The sequence below is a fragment of the Nansenia antarctica genome (assembly GCF_963989245.1).
Source record: "Nansenia antarctica genome assembly, chromosome: 3".
NCBI lineage: Eukaryota > Metazoa > Chordata > Actinopteri > Argentiniformes > Microstomatidae > Nansenia > Nansenia antarctica.
The window spans coordinates 71145537-71162048 of record NC_137688.1 but is presented as its reverse complement, the minus strand read 5'-3'; the positions used below and the strand labels follow the sequence as shown (position 1 = coordinate 71162048).

The 16512-nt window shown below is 48.6% G+C and overlaps 1 protein-coding gene and 1 long non-coding RNA gene across 2 annotated transcripts in view; one reads left to right on the top strand and one right to left on the bottom strand.

The window, feature by feature from the left end:
- Positions 1 to 1677: 1677 nt before the first annotated feature.
- LOC308153427 lies at positions 1678 to 2725 on the top strand. Its single transcript, XR_013937366.1, has 2 exons — positions 1678 to 1868; positions 1937 to 2725. It is a non-coding gene; the product is annotated as an uncharacterized lncRNA (long non-coding RNA).
- A 139-nt stretch (positions 2726 to 2864) lies between these two features.
- The window catches only part of bcap31 (B cell receptor associated protein 31), a 20450-nt gene continuing 6802 nt past the window's right edge, over positions 2865 to 16512 (bottom strand). Inside the window, exons 5-8 of the mRNA XM_080526571.1 lie at positions 11905 to 12040; positions 8146 to 8278; positions 7353 to 7453; positions 2865 to 3119 (exon numbers count right to left, since the gene is read on the bottom strand). Coding sequence (XP_080382697.1) covers positions 3081 to 3119; positions 7353 to 7453; positions 8146 to 8278; positions 11905 to 12040 — 409 coding nt within the window. The 3' untranslated portion in view covers positions 2865 to 3080. The remainder of the gene's footprint in view (positions 3120 to 7352; positions 7454 to 8145; positions 8279 to 11904; positions 12041 to 16512) is intronic.

The window sequence follows — 16512 nt, the reverse complement described above, 5'->3', positions numbered from 1 at the left end:
ATAGGAAACAGGAAAGGTCATAAGGTCACACGTTGTTTTGTAAGTCAGCATAAATGACAAGCTAAGAAGTCTAACGACATCCCTGTTTTGTTGATGTTACCATGACTACACTCTAGTATGACATCCTGCGATAACACCACAGTATTAAACAAGAACAATATGATCATACAGCTGGGGGGTATTCCATCAATGTCACTAATGGGAAATCCATGTTGTTGTTTTTTACAAGTCTCGCGAGATTTATCAAGACAAGCCGGGATTTTTTTGGGGACGAATCTCACAAGACAAGCCAGAATAAGCCTGGATTAGCAACGTTGATGGAATACCCCCCTGGAGACGGAAGAGACGTCATTCCTGTGTGTGTTGGTCTGCGTACAGCCCTCGGTCTGTGAGATGACATCATCTATGTGGAGTTTAATAGAGTCTTAGGGAGGATGAAGATGTTTGTAAAGATAGTCAGTTAGTCAGTTCCAGATGCTTTATGATCGTACTGTAGACGCCTTTACAGCCGTATAGTTCCTACCCAACCTTTCACTTCCAAGGGAGGGGGAGGCTGGGGGAGGCAGAACACCAGGGGAGGCAGAACACCAGGGGAGGCAGAACACCAGGGGAGGCTGGGGGAGGTAGAACACAGGCCCTCTACAGCCCCTCCACTAGACCCCAAACAGCCCCTCCACAACACTCTACAGCCCCTCTACAACCTCTCTACAGCCCCTTCACTAGACCCCATACAGCCCCTCTACAACCCCTCTACAGCCCCTCTACTAGACCCCAAACAGCCCCTCTACAGCCCCTCTACTAGACCCCAAACAGCCCCTCTACAGCCCCTCTACTAGACCCCAAACAGCCCCTCTACAGCCCCTCTACTAGACCCCAAACAGCCCCTCTACAGCCCCTCTACTAGACCCCAAACAGCCCCTCTACAGCCCCTCTACTAGACCCCAAACAGCCCCTCTACAGCCCCTCTCTGAGACCCTGATCCGCCCCTGTTACGAGAGCCTATTGTTACCAGGCGTTACAACTCGTGATGTCATTCCTGCTGAAGCAGCCGAACCCTTCAGCAGCAGCTTCCTGCTCATCTCCCCCCAGAAACAGTCAACCAGCCCCCCGCCCCCAGCTGTCTGTAAACAGTCACACAGCCCCCCCCAGGTCCAGTGACAATCCAAGCGATCCTGAGGAGAGCTGAGCTGCTGCTTTAGAGGTCTCTCTCCCTCCCCCTCCCTACCCTCCTCCCCAACCCCACGCCCAGGGGCAGCCAAAACCTAAACAAGCAAATGACTAGAAGACGATTCGAGGGTGAGAGGGAGAGGGAGGGAGGGAGCAGCAGGGAAGAAAGAAAGAGAGAGAGAGTACAGTGAGGTCTTGCAGAAGTTTTAATCAAAAAATGAGGAAAAAAAAGAAAGAAAACATCTCCAACATACTGTATTCTGTATATGTAATATCAGGATGTAGAGATCACATTCTGCAGTCTTGCACAACCTCTGAGAGCTGGACAGTAATGTAACAAAGTCACTTCCAGGAACTAGCCGTTTGTTGATCTAAACATTAGCGTATCCAACGAGACACACTGCCTTGCAGTGGACCGGTACCATGACTGAGGCCTATACTATGCACCCCCCCCAACACCACATCCCTCCCTCCCCCCCTCACCCCTCCCTCCCCCCCCGAACACACGTCTTCCTGATAGTCAGCTGACGAGGGAAAGGAAAGGAAAACAAAAATATGGAAACGCTCGAAACAAAGCAGAGGAATGAGAGAGCAACAGAGGTTCCACACTTCAACCCAGACAGTCAGGAGGAGGGGTTAACTAGCCAGGGAGTTAACAAGCCAGGAGGTTAACTAGCCAGGAGGGTTAACTAGCCAGGAGGGTTAACTAGCCAGGAGGGTTAACTAGCCAGGAGGGTTAACTAGCCAGGAGGGTTAACTAGCCAGGGAGTTAACTAGCCAGGAGGTTAACTAGCCAGGAGGTTAACTAGCCAGGGGTTTAACTAGCCAGGGGTTTAACTAGCCAGGGGGTTAACTAGCCAGGGAGTTAACTAGCCAGGACATGCTGATCACCCACAGTAGAGAACCAAGCAGATAGTGTCAATAGTCGACCATCGTTGTTGAGTCACCTCGGCCTGAACAAATATAAGGCAACAAACCTGAACACATCAGAGAGCCGAACAACATGTAGAAATTAAATGACAACATGGAGCTGGTGATCCTATACAGGCGCAGAGATAGGACTACTTTACAGTACAGGTATTTTACTCTACAGGTATATTATTTAAGTAATTACATGGAAACTGATTACAACAATGAACCTAAAATGAATTACCTTTTATGATTTCTTTGGGATTTCATTAAGATCATAATAAGCATCATTACGCAGCACATTACCAGGTAAACGTCCAATTGTTTTGGACTTAATTAAGTGTGTCAGAAAGTATCCGTTGTATAACCACGACCTCCAACCAAACACAAACAGTAGGGAGATACCAGAGGAACGTACAGAAATGTTTAGGTCGACCGGTATGAGACCCAAACAACCGTTAAACAACCGTTAAACCATTCATGTTTTAAACTAGACATCTGAATGCCTCTTGGTCCCTTCTCAAAAAGATATCGTTGGTCATAAAATATCACAATAACAGTTTTGTGTGGAAACATCAGAGTTACGACAGGCAGGGAAACAGCCACTCAATGTCAACACAGTTAGGGGACATTCTGTTGAAATGTGCAATTCTTTCATTCGATTACAAATGGGCCTCATTAATTATCATACGGATATAAAGAAAGTAGCTTCATACAGATAGAGAGACATTCATCCGTTCAAAAACAACTTTATCGATAACAATTTTGAGTGACGAGGCAGAGAGACTGCAGATAGAGAGAGGATCGATCGCTCCTCCAGGTCTGTTCACTCTGAACCCTGGCGATGACATCATCATTGTGGGCCAGGGCAGTGGAGGAAGGAGGAGGACGTGGTTGTGGTGATGTCATCATTGTGAGCCAGGCAGTGGAGGAGGAGGAGGAGGAGGTGAAGGTGATGAAACACTGGGAACCTTCTAGAAGCCTCCTTCCCTGCATCATCATCCTCAGTCTGACTTCTTGTCCTGCTGGGCATCAGTGCTGGCCTGGAGGAGAGAGAGAGAGAGAGAGGAGAGGAGAGGAGAGAGAGAGGAGAGGAGAGGAGAGGAGAGGAGAGGAGAGAGAGAGAGAGAGGAGAGGAGAGGAGAGAGAGAGAGGAGAGGAGAGGAGAGAGAGGAGAGGAGAGAGAGAGGAGAGGAGAGGAGAGGAGAGAGAGAGAGAGAGAGGAGAGGGAGAGGAGAGGAGAGGAGAGAGAGAGAGAGGAGAGGAGAGGAGAGGGAGAGAGAGAGAGAGGGATGAGAGGAGAGGAGAGGAGAGAGAGAGAGAGAGAGAGAGGAGAGGAGAGGAGAGGAGAGGGAGAGAGAGAGATGATGATGAGAACTAAGATAATAATAAATACAACAACCACACACTGAAGGGAGCAGCTCGGCATGTCGTCACAAGATCCTTCTGCTTGTTTATAAAGCTCTCACTGGCACAGCAACAGAATATCTGAAAGACCTTGTGCTAGCATATCAGCCCAGTAGAGCTCTCAGGTCTTCTGACGCAGGCTATACTGTCCTCCAATCAGAGGAGGGTTGGGTGTGGGATATAAACAACACAAATAAACCACTGGTATGCGAGTGTGACCAGAGGTCACAGAGGGGTCAGGAGTTCAGAGTTAACCAACAAACCCTTTCACCTATAAAACAAGGTCCGCTTGTAAACGACAACGGTAGCCAGAGCCAGCTAATATTGCTGCTTCATCAAAACAACAGATTTTATGTTCTGATGAACCGACACTTCGGACTTCACCCAGCTGATAAAAGCCGCCAACGTTGTAAAACCGTCCAATCACAGCAGCTAACAGCAGCTAACAGCCACAACGCCACAGATAAGACAGCTGTGTCTCAGGAGGTAGAGCCGGCGTCTTATGATCGCAAGGTCGGCAGATCGCCGGTTCTAGCCCCGGCTGGCCACATGTCGAAGTGTCCTTGGGCAAGACACTGAACCCCAAATTGCTCCCAGTGAGCTGGCCGGCGCCTTGCATGGTAGCTTGCCGCCATTGGTGTGTGAATGTGTGTGTGAATGAGAGGCCGTTGTAAAGAGCTTTGGAATAAGGAGCTATATAAGTCAGTCCATTGTTGAAAGGCAGTGCGTCTCCAGATCAAACGTCCACGTGGGTCCTAATGACCCCTGACCGCCTGTACATCAGGGTCAGATCAACCTTCATGTCCTGTACTGCACGCTGGGTCAGATCAACAACAATAATAATAATATCTTGGTTTTATATAGCGCCTTTCACAAACCCAAGGACGCTTTACACATTTTACAGACAGAAAGTCAGACAGACAGAACAGAAAACACACAGTGTCAGCGACAAAAATAGACTAGGGGCCAAAGGCCTTGGTGAACAGACGGGTTTTGAGGGCTGATTTGAAGGTGTCTAGGGTTGGAGCGGATCACTGTGGACCCTGGACACCTTCAAATCAGCCCTCAAAACCCACCTGTTCACCAAGGCCTTTGGCCCCTAGTTTAGTTTTGTCGCTGTCTCTGTGTTTTCTGTTTTGTCTGTCTGACTTCTTTTTTTTTCTGTAAAATTGGTAAAGCGTCCTTGGGTTCTGTGAAAGGCGCTATATAAATCAAATCAAATGTTATTTGTATAGCGCATTTCTTACAAGATGCAACTCAATGCGCTTCACATACTGACAGGGCCGCAAGCAGGCAAAAGTAAAAAACCTGTACACTATGTAGCCAGGAAAATTCCCTTGCAGCCCTCTACACATAGAGCGACTACTAGCCAGTTTGCCTACCAGCACCCAGTGGTGGACCCCCACAACATATGAGCTCTTCTCATGTCCTGTACTGTAATGCTGGAACAGCCGCTAGAAACGCACACAAATATGGATCCTGTTTCCTCATGTTGACCTGTAATGACCCCAGCAGGCGTGGGTCATATTGACCCGTAATGACCCCAGCAGGGTCATGTTGACCCATAATGACCCCAGCAGGGTCATGTTGACCCATAATGACCCCAGCAGGGTCATGTTGACCCGTAATGACCCTCCCAGCAGGGTCATATTGACCCGTAATGACCCCCCCAGCAAGGGTCATATTGACCCGTAATGACCCCCAGCAGGGTCATATTGACCCGTAATGACCCCCAGCAGGCATGGGTCCAGCGCAGGGCTGCGATGCTGCAACGTGTTGCAACCGTGTAGGCGGTGACTCACGTACAGTAACACCACCGCAGCACCAACCAGCTGTGTCTTACCAGAACGTTTGAGCAATAAGACATAAGGAAACCACCCAACACTCTAAACTCTGCCCTGTTCTAGATTCTTCTAGAGGTGTTGCAAGAGTAAGTCCTACACACTAGAACAGCCATGAGTAAAAAATAAATTGATATCCTTGCACTCGATAAAATTTTAGGACCCTCCTTTCATGACTTTTCCTAGATATGTGCGTTCTACCACCCAGTATCCTTACATTTTCAACATCACATCAGGATAAGCTAGTATGAAGCTGTTTTGCAGTTTTTCTGTGTAGGAGGCAGACTAATTTACAAGATGCGCCAACTAGTGGTCGTTGTGTGTAAGTAGCAGCTTAGCATTGTAAAGCGGGGGTCATTAGTAGGTAAAAAAGGCACGGCTGGTCTAGTGTAAAGGAAGTGGCCGTTTTGGACTCGTGTCCTAAAATGGCCGATACGGAAATTATGAGTTATGATGCAGTGAGTAGAGTAGCTGTGTACTGCTGCTGCTGCTACTGTGCTCCCTGGGGTCTGTAGTTTTTCTACCTTCTGAAGTGATGTTCTAGGACTGGTGATATCAAGCGAAAGGTTCTTTATATAAAAATCTGCTGATCACTTTCAATTCAATAAAACAAGCTATTAGATATTCACTTTTAAATTCTGGACGTTACAATTCACATTTCTCAGAAACTAACAAACTAACTGTCAACTTCTATGACGTCTTGCTGCAAGGCATTCTGGAACCTTTCTTAGCTGATGCAACAGAAATGTACTTCTGTTTAACTCTCGTAACGATACATAATAACTGTTTTAACTGTCAATCAATCATGCAACATATTAACCAATCATGTGACCATTCATTCATCCATTCATTCTAACAGGGTCAGCAGACCAGAGGTCAGGAGGTCAGGGACAGGGGGGGTCCCTAAACCCCCTAATCCCCCCGCGTCAGACGCACGTACGCACCACCGTTCAGCGACAGCGGCGGCACTCGCGGAACATTTGCTGATGTTACCGAGACAGGAGCCTTCTACTGACATAAAACACATAAACACCACACATGCACGCCATTCTAGTCACTCAACACATGCCCGGTGTGAGTGTGTGTGAGGCGAGTGAATGAAATGCTTTTATACTTTTATGTCCCAGTTTCAACACTGGCTGACTGGAGTATGTCAGTATGTTGGCCACTCAGGTCACCCTGTTACACACCCTGTTACGCACACACACACACACACACACACACACACACACACGGACTGTTGTGGATTAACATGAACAGGCGTGTCGACAGAGTCAAACATCCAGAACCAGATGAGAACCTTCCCCTCTGCCCAGAGGCCTGGGATGAGCGGGGAGGTCGACATTACTGCTGCAGGAACGCAACGACCGCCGCTTTTAGACCAACGGGTTCATCCAGGGCCAGACTGAAGAGAAGCATCATGGGGGCATAGGGGGCGTCTGTGTCTCAGGAGGTAGAGCCGCCGTCTAATGATCGCAAGGTTGGCAGATCGACGGTTCGAGCCCCGGCTGGCCACATGGCGAGGTGAATTGAACCCCAAATTGCTCCCAGTGAGCGGGCTGGCGCCTTCCATGGTAGATTGCCGCCATTTATGTGTGAATGTGTGTGTGAATGGGTGAATGACGCCGTTGTAAAGCGCTTTGGAATAAGGCGCTATATAAGTCATCTATATAAGTCTGTTAACCATTTACCATCGGGGAGGCCAAACTCAACCACCCACTGCAGACTGAGGAGCAGTTCCAGAGCAGCTCTGATCCCAGATGCATGTGGAGAAGGCATCCAGACCATCACGGACTACAAGCACAAGTCAAATGACCATAGTCTTTACAATGGGAAGCTGCTACATACACGCAACAACCACTAGTTGGCCGCTTGTAAATTAGCCTGCCTCCTATACAGAAAAACAGCAAAATATCTTCATACTAGCTTATCATGAAGTGATTTTGAAAATGTAAGGATACTGGGTGGTAGAACGCACATATCTAGAGAGGATGTGGGTGTGTGTGTGTGTGTGTGTGTGTGTGTTACCTGCAGTCTGGAGTGTTCCTCCAGCAGGCGGTCGTACTCCACAGTGAGGTTCTCCGCCTGCTTCTTCATGGCCTTCACGTCACGGTCCGACTTCTGGAGCGCTGAGGACAGACAGACAGGTTAGATCGATAGATTTTTATTTGGGTAAAAAGTGAGAGTACATCCAGAGGAGAGCACGTAAAAGTACTGAAACACTTGTTTCCAACGTGGTCCTCGCTGGTAGACAAAGAACAACCAAGACAAGAACATACAATAACAACAACACACCAAGAAACATACAAAGATAATTCTTGTATCAAACTCCTTAGTTTTCCTGTACAGAAACTTTAGCTTGTTTGCACTGTTTGCAAGAACTCTTTCTGTAATTAAGACACCTGAAAGAGATTTGGTCCAGTGTTAATCTGAGATAAGTAACACTTGATCTGGACTCAATGACATCTCCTGCACAAGTTACTCTGAATCGATCAACATTTTTTTTGCTTTTGATTTGACCCAAATAAAATAGATTCGGTTTTACCGAGATGTAATGACAGTTTAGTCAATGAACCACTCCCTTACCAACGCAAGTTCCCTGCTCAAGGCTTCCTCTATCGTCTGTCCCCTTTGGGTCTTTCCTGACACCAGAGAACTGAATCATCTGCATATAGCTGAAGTTTGCACCCTACAACTGCTGGCATGTCATTGACATAAATCAGAAACAGTAATGGACCCAGAATGCACCCCTGGGGCACCCCACATGTCACCTCCATGGCCAGCCGACTCTACAGCCTCCAGCCTGTGTGGACTGACTCACCTTTCCTGGTGGCCTCCACCTCCTCCGTCAGCGTCTTCACCTCCACCTTCAGGGCCTTGTTCTCCTCCGCCGCCCCGGGACCGGACGGCTTCTTGCCCACCTCCGGAACCTCCACCCCCGCCTCCCTCAGCCTCTACACACACAACAACAACAACACACCTTCAATACCTCCACCCCCGCCTCCCTCAGCCTCTACACACACAACAACAACAACACACCTTCAATACCTCCACCCCCGCCTCCCTCAGCCTCTACACACACAACAACAACAACACACCTTCAATACCTCCACCCCCGCCTCCCTCAGCCTCTACACACACAACAACAACACAACACCTTCAATACCTCCACCCCCGCCTCCCTCAGCCTCTACACACACAACAACAACACAACACCTTCAATACCTCCACCTGCCTCAGCCTCTACACACACAACAACAACAACAACACAACACCTTCAGTCCATGGTAGACTGGTGAGATAGTCATACAGGGTCACCAGTCTTCCACCATGTCTCCCACAACTTGTCATTTGTTCAATTGTCTCACTTAAGTCTTGTAACTATTGTCACTTTATTTACCTGGACTTATCGGCTTATGTGTCTGTGCTGCAATGGAACCGAAGCCTAAGAACTTTACTCTCTTACACTTGTGTAATGTGACGTGACAATAAAACTAACCCTCAGATTTGCATATTGACAGGTCCAAGATTTAGATTGGCATATTGACATTCCCAAGACTTAGATTTGCATATTGACAGGTCCAAGATTTAGATTTGCATATTGAGGGTATACAGACAATGTATTTGAATATCTGGACATCCAAGCTATGTGATGTGTGTTTGTTAGGTGTGGTTTCTCTTTTTTCTCTTTTACTTTATTTTACTTCATTTATTTTTTACGTCCTTTTTTGTTGTTGTTGTTGTTGTTGTTGTTGTCGTTGTATGCGTCTGTGGGTATATATGGAGGCTGTATCATTTGATTACCTTTCTGGCTGCTCATGCATTTGTATGACCCACTATTTTATGTTATGGAAAATGATCAATAAACAAATATATATATATATATATTTTTTTTTAAATGCATATTGACAGGTCCAAGATTTCTAAGTCTTGGGAATGTCAATATGCAAATCTAAATCTTAGAACTGTCAATATGCAAATCTAAATCTTAGAACTGTCAATGACAGGAGGTCTGACGAGCGTGGCGCTGGACTGCATCATCATAACCTGACTGTTTATACTTGTCAAAATGCACATCTCCGCTGTGTCCTCTGAGGAACACCACAGAGCCGAGACCTTCGCTTCTAACCACAACAACGTCGTTTGGCGATCAAAGATAGAAGAGCACCCATCACTATCAACACAGCCTCCTCTGCCTCTGTGTGTTTACCCAGATCTAAACAGCTTAAGTGGTTTAGGAGAGGCGGCCATCTGCCTCACTTCTCACTGCTGGGCTTAAGGTAAGCCAGTGGTGTAGGTACCCCCCCCCCCACCCCTCTCTCACTCCACAGGCCCAGACGTATCACCCCCCCCTCCCTGGGGTCCCTCCCCATGCCTCACCCCTCCTGCCTGGGCCCCTCCTCCCTCCCCACGTATCAGGGAGGAGGTTCAACACCTGGCGGCGTGGTGCGCTGACAACAACCTGGCCCTCAACACCAGTAACACCAAAGAGATCATTGTGGACTTCAGAAAGACTGGACGCCGTGAACACTCCTCCATCTACATCAACGGGATGGAGGTGGAGCGTGTTCCCAGCTTCAAGTTCCTGGGGGTCCACATCTCCGAGGACCTCTCTTGGACCCTCAACTCCTCTTCCTTGGTCAAAAAGCAAAAAGGCACGGGGAGCCTATACTTCCTAAGGAGACTGAAGGAGGCCCAGCTGTCTCCCAGGATCCTGACCAACTTCTACCGCTGCTGCACCACTGAGAGCATCAACTGCACTGTGTCTGACCGGAAGGCCCTGCAGCGGGGGGTGAAAACCGCCCAGCGCATCATCGGCACCAAACTCCCTACCATGGAGTCCCTCCAGGTAACCCGCTGTCAACGGAGGGCTGCATATTGCACATGTCTCCTGACATAGCTGCTTTATACTTCTGCACATTAGATACTGTACATAAACTACCTCACTGTACATCAAATACCTCACTGTACATTCTCGTTCTATTTATATCATGCCAATATATCACTAGCTGCACTTCTGGTTGGATGCTGAACTGCATTTCGTTGTCTGGTATTTTTACTCTGCGATGACAATAAAGTCATCATTCAGACAGAACCGACAGACAGAACAGAACAGACAGACAGACAGGAGACCCTGAGTCACAGGGCGTCCTTCATAATTGCCCGATCGGAGCCGACCATGAGAATGAAGCTCATTGATAGCTGCATTCCAATAACATAACGTAATAAAGACAGAAATAGGCCTCAGTGTGTGTGTGTGTGTGTGTGTGTTGTTGTGTGTGTGTCAACATTATCCATCACTGAACAACAAGCACCAACACAATGCAGAGGAACAACACACCGAACACACACCACAACACACACCACCACACACACCACCTCACACACCACACAACACACAACACAAAACACACACACCACAACAACACACACCACAACACACACCACAGTTCTACAGGGCAACTGAATGGTTCCCAAGCCTGGAAGAAACCAGTTGGATCTGGTACAGACCTCACCCACCCTCACACACACACACACACACCTCACCATCACTCACACACACACCTAACCTAGACCTAACCTAACCTAACCCCAAGCCTCTCCAGAACAAAAATGGGGGGGGGGGGGGGGGGGGAGAGTGACATCAGAGCCACTCAGCTGCCTTAGTAACAGGCAGGGTTAAAGGTCAACACCTGACCCCTTTAACACAGAAACAACCTGCAGAAGAAGACTGGCAGGTACCAATAACCATAACAACCTCTGGCCTTGAGAGATAAACCTAATAATCATGAATCAATCAGATCAATCATTAATCAATAAACAGGGTCACTCCAAGCTCCACCACCACCAAGACACCACGGCAGACACTCAACTGTTTCTCAGCAGCTGTCCCACAGCAGCCTGGCTGTGGTGAACCTGCCTGGCGTGTTGTGCATGCGACCATGCGGGCATGCGGCTGGCTGGCGTGTGGGCACGCTGCTGCCCGCCCGGCGTGTGTGAACCTTAGTGTGTCAACAGGCCCCTTGGCGTGTGCCACATCCACACGCACCCTGACCTTTACCCCAGAGAATGCCTGAGAGAGAGATCAGCCTTTTATTACCCACGCTGCCCAGGGGTGGTGCAGGGCTGCCTAGCGAGCGGGGGGACCTAGCGAGCACCGTACGAGGAGAGGGTAACAGGAGATAGATTCATTCCCCAAACTCCCAAATACAGGCAGCCCCATCAAACGACCAGATGATACGTACTACTGTATGTGTATATCCTCCTCCAGTGTTATGGAGTGGCAGCCATTTCTACACTCCTCCACCACCATGCACTGCCTTGTTTGGTTGCTAAACTCCTTGACATATTAATGACGTAAACAAACAGGAACAACCCTGTCAGCTCAGACGGCTTGTAAAACAGAGACACGTTGAGGCTGCGTGGGTCCACTGGAATGACACTCAGAGTGCAGTGGTGCCCCCTTGTGGGCGTTAATGATAAGGCACGATGGTGTTTAAACTGATAAGTTCAACAGAATCTGAAGCCGCCGCCGCCGCCGCCGCCTCCGCCGCCTCCTCCTCCTCCTCCTCCTCCTCACCTCCTGCAGCTTCTCGTTCTCCTCCATGTACTTCCTGGCTGCGTCGCTGGCGCCCTCCGCCTGCTTCTTGAAGGCCTCGTTGGAGGCCATGAGCGTGGCCTGCTGGGATAGCAGGGTGGCCAGGCGCCTCAGCAGCCTGGGGAGAGGAGTGGCAGTTATGTCAGTTAGGATTCAAACGTTTGAATTATGACTTTTTTCAAGCTCGCCTTCACCAGTTAACCCTCTCCCCCTCCCCTTCTGTGTCCCCAGCACTACCTTAATTAGGCCCCTATACTTTCTTTTATTTATTTTTTGTTTCTTTTTATTATTACTACTCGATCTTTTCAGTTTGTAAAGCGTCTTTGAACGACTAGAAAAGCGCTATTAGTGTATTATTTATATAATGTATATTTATTTATTTTTTAATTTCAGTTTCAGCAACTTGTCTACTGTTTTCTCTAGTCTTTTAGCTGTACATATATGGATTATAATTAATTTAAAGAAAAACTATCTAGAGAAAAACACACAATGTAAACATAGACAAAAACAACGACAATAAAAGAAAAGAGGTAGGGGGGGGGTGAGTTGGGGGAATTTTAAAAACCTAATAAATCATAGGTTTACGTTTAGAGAACCAAACCACCTTCACTGTACATCTACACACGATGATGCAAGCTAGCGCGGTTTAACCGTGACCTCACAAACCGTGAATTCAGACGTCTGTTGTAACGTTACCAGAAGGAAGGGAGACGGTTAACAGCGTGAAGTCAAGAGAGGTAGAGAGAGAGGGGTAGAGAGAGAGAGAGAGAGAGAGAAACGTTAACGTTGTAACGTCACCAGAAGGAAGGGAGACGGTTAACAGCGTGAGGTAGAGAGAGAGGGGTAGAGAGAGAGAGAGAGAGAGAGAGAGAGAGAGAGAGAGGACAACGTTAACGTTGTAACGTCATCAGAAGGAAGGGAGAGGGTTAACAGCGTGAAGTCATTAAGACGACGCGGGGCGTGTGAGCGACGGCCTCGGCCGTGTTAGAAAGGTCAGGAGAGGGAGCGCAGATTCAGTTACTGGACGCAGCCGCTGCACTTCCAGGAATCCGGCCATGTTTGGTTGACCGCGGCTCGGCGGTCGGGGCAGAGTGGTAAACACACTCACCTGTTACCGCCTCCTGGCACCACAACAACACCGACGCAGAAGACCTTTAATCTGAACATGATCTAACCTTTTCATGAATGACACTTACTTCCATTTCCAGGAACATAACTGTAACTGTCGTCAAATACCAGAACCATGGATGGAAGATCTTATGGTTACAATACGACAGTTATTCACGTGGCATTAACAACAGCACCGTTAAGGCTGATTAGAGTGGGCTGGGGTGGTCCAGAGGTCTAGCACCGTGGTCTACAGTGTACACATATGCCCATGTCGGCATGGGTTAGAATCCGGCCCCATGGCCTGCTGACATGCCCTCTCTCCCTTCTTCTCCTTACTTTCCTGTCTGTCTTCACTGTGTCTGTCCAATACAATGAAACATATGAGTGGGACTGCTGAGAAAAAGGCTGATATAGAGTAAGGTGTCTCAGCAGCATGGAGAGAGAAGCTTCAACAGCTCAGAGATCGTCACTGAAAAGCTGCATGATGGATCTGCTCTGATCTGGACCTCCCTCTCTCAGGGTTCAAGTTTCAACAAGTCAAATTTAAGCTTGATTCATTTCTATGCAAATAGACGTGGTCGGACCGATTTCCTTACAGGATAACATTTTTAAGACCTAGCACCTCATTTTTAGACCGAATAACTGAAATTTGGGGGCTTTTTAGGCCTTATAAATCAGATTGCTGGATTTTAGAACTTTAAGGCTTTTTAAGACCAGCGCGGAAACCCTGCCTCCCTCTGATCTGGATCTCATGCTTGACCAAACAGTCCCATCCAACAGGCCCTGTGGAGGGTTCCTCTGAGACTCAGACCTTCTCAGAGAGACACCTGGATCAGATCCAGACACAGGATCTGAGGTTGTGTTCCTGCGATTCGGGGACAGCGATTCACAAGTAGAGAGTGACGATCTAGAGTTACACCAGAGACACACCGATGCTGCTCGACACACTGACCTACCTGCTCAAGGCCTAGTCATGTGCTGAAACGTGACCAACACCCTGAGTAAACAATAGATCTACATCTTAGTTAGCATCAGCAGCAACTAACGATTCAGTTGGCCCAGGGCTCGGTTTGAACCTCTGTTTTTGGGTCACGGATTCGGTTCGGTTTTGTGCGTAAGGAGAAAAGAAATACTTTCTGTTCACTGTTTTCGTTCCCTCATCGTTGTATTCAACACCAAACACCGAAATGAACGACCCCGCAATGCAGATTTGTAGCAATCCGGGGCTTCCTCAAACTGCTGCCATGTTCTCAACTCCGCTCGCCATGAACAAACATCTGAAATAGAAGCAACTGGCGTTCCAGAGAAACTCCATAAACTGGAAACCAGCAGAAACAGAATAAATCGACATTCACTAGTGCGTATTGAACCGTGGATGGAGAACCGTACGGGTCGATATAAAACCCAGAACCGCTGCACCCCCAGCAGCATCACATCTCTCCTTAGTGGAAGACGGCTCAGAACCAGAAGCTCCCAGCAGAAGCACCGGCAGGCAGGGTTCCTACAAGTTTCAACAAGTTGAATTTAAGAACTTTTTAGACCTCTTTGAATATAATTTTAGACCTATTCGCAACACCGTATGATAGCTTTTTGTCATCCTGCTGTAGCTTCATTCGCCAATAACTTCTCCCAGGGGAAGCGAATTGGCATTTATTTGGTTCCAGCTTGATTCATTTCCACGTAAATAGATGTGGTCGGACTGATTTCCTTGCAGGACACGCTAATCTCATTTTCGAGACCTAGCGCCTCATTTTCAGATCTAATAACTGGAACTTGTGCCCTTTTTAGGCCTTGTTAGTCGGATTGCTGGATTTTAGTCTTGACCAGCGCGGGAACCCTGGGCAGGGTCGTGTTTACAAAGACACAGAATCTGGACCACGTTGATCATCTTCACAAGGCTGCAGGACTCCAGGAACACAGTCAGGAGGGAGGTGACGGAGACGGATAATAAGAAGGTCAACAAGTTTAATCGACTTTCTGGTTCGTACAGTCTGGCCTTGGAGAACACTGCTGACGTCATCTGACTGCACAGAGGGAGAGAGAGAGAGAGAGAGAGAGAGGTAGAGAGAGAGAGAGAGAGGGGGAGAGAGAGGGGTAGAGAGAGGTAAAGAGGGAGAGGGGTAGAGAGAGAGGTAAAGAGGGGGAGGGGTAGAGAGAGAGAGGGGTAGAGAGAGAGAGGGGTAGAGAGAGAGCGAGAGAGGGGTAGAGAGAGAGGGAGGTAACGAGGGAGAGTGGAGGCTCACGCAATGCCAATGTTGAGGAAGCAAAGCCAAAGAAGCTGACTTGTGTACTGAGACGTAATGAAAACGATTCTGATAGTAGTTAATTTCCTGCCATTCCGGTGGTCAGAGAGAGAGGCAAAGAGGGAGAGAGAGAGGGGGTAGTGGTGGTCTAGTGGATAGTGAGTTGGACTTGAGATCGGAAGGTTGTGAGTTCAAATCCCGCCTGAAACCACACCACTACTAGTGTGCCCTTGAGTAAGGCACTTAGCCCTCAGTTACTCCAGGGGGAATGTCCCTGTAATTCGTAATTGTAAATCGCTTTGGATTAAAAGCGTCTGCTAAAATTAAAATTAAAATTAAATTAAATTAGAGAGAGAGACAGGCAAAGAGGGAGAGAGAGACAGTAACATTCATCCAGATCTGGAGGTGCAGCAGCTCCAGGGTCTAAATGCACCTCTTTCCCCCCCCCCCCCCCCATCACATGACTGCTGAGGCTCCTCAGAGGCAGCTGGCCCTGTGGTGACCAGGCCCACACCCCCCCCCCCCCCCCCCAGCAGCAGAGCTCACAGCAGTAGCACCCTGGGGGCTATTAATAGACCACCAACACAGCACCATTCAGAGACCAGGAGAGAGACACCCTGTATGGAGAAGACCTGACCCCTGGGGCAGGAGGGAGGGCGGGAGGGAGGGTATGACCTCACAGGAGGGAGGGAGGTGCGGGGGGGTGTGACCCTGTGACTCCTGTGTGACATCACAGGAGGAAGGGAGGGGTAGTATCTCCTCTGATGTTAGTAGTAGTAGTAGTGGTATCTGTATTAGGCCCCTGTATCACAGGAGGCAGGGAGGGGTAGTTTGACCCCATGACCCCTGGATGACATCACAGGAGGGAGGGGGGTATGACATCACAGGAGGGAGGGAGGGGTAGTATGACCCCTGTATGACCCTTATATGACATCACAGGAGGGAGGGAGGGGTAGTATGACATCACAGGAGGGAGGGAGGGGTAGTATGACATCACAGGGTGTGTTTGTGAATGGAGCTGGTCTAGAGAGAGAAAGAGAGGGCGCGCGTCCAACCAGGCCTTCTTTCCACGGCTACTGTAAAGTCCTCACCAGCCTAGCACGAGCGTCAACACCACCCTGCCGCCACGGCAACCGGACAAAACACTGGCCCCCAGCCAATCAGGAAAGAGAGGACGCGCACAGCAGCGACACAGACGAACCCGCAACAAGAGAAGGATTCCTGCCATTCCACCAAT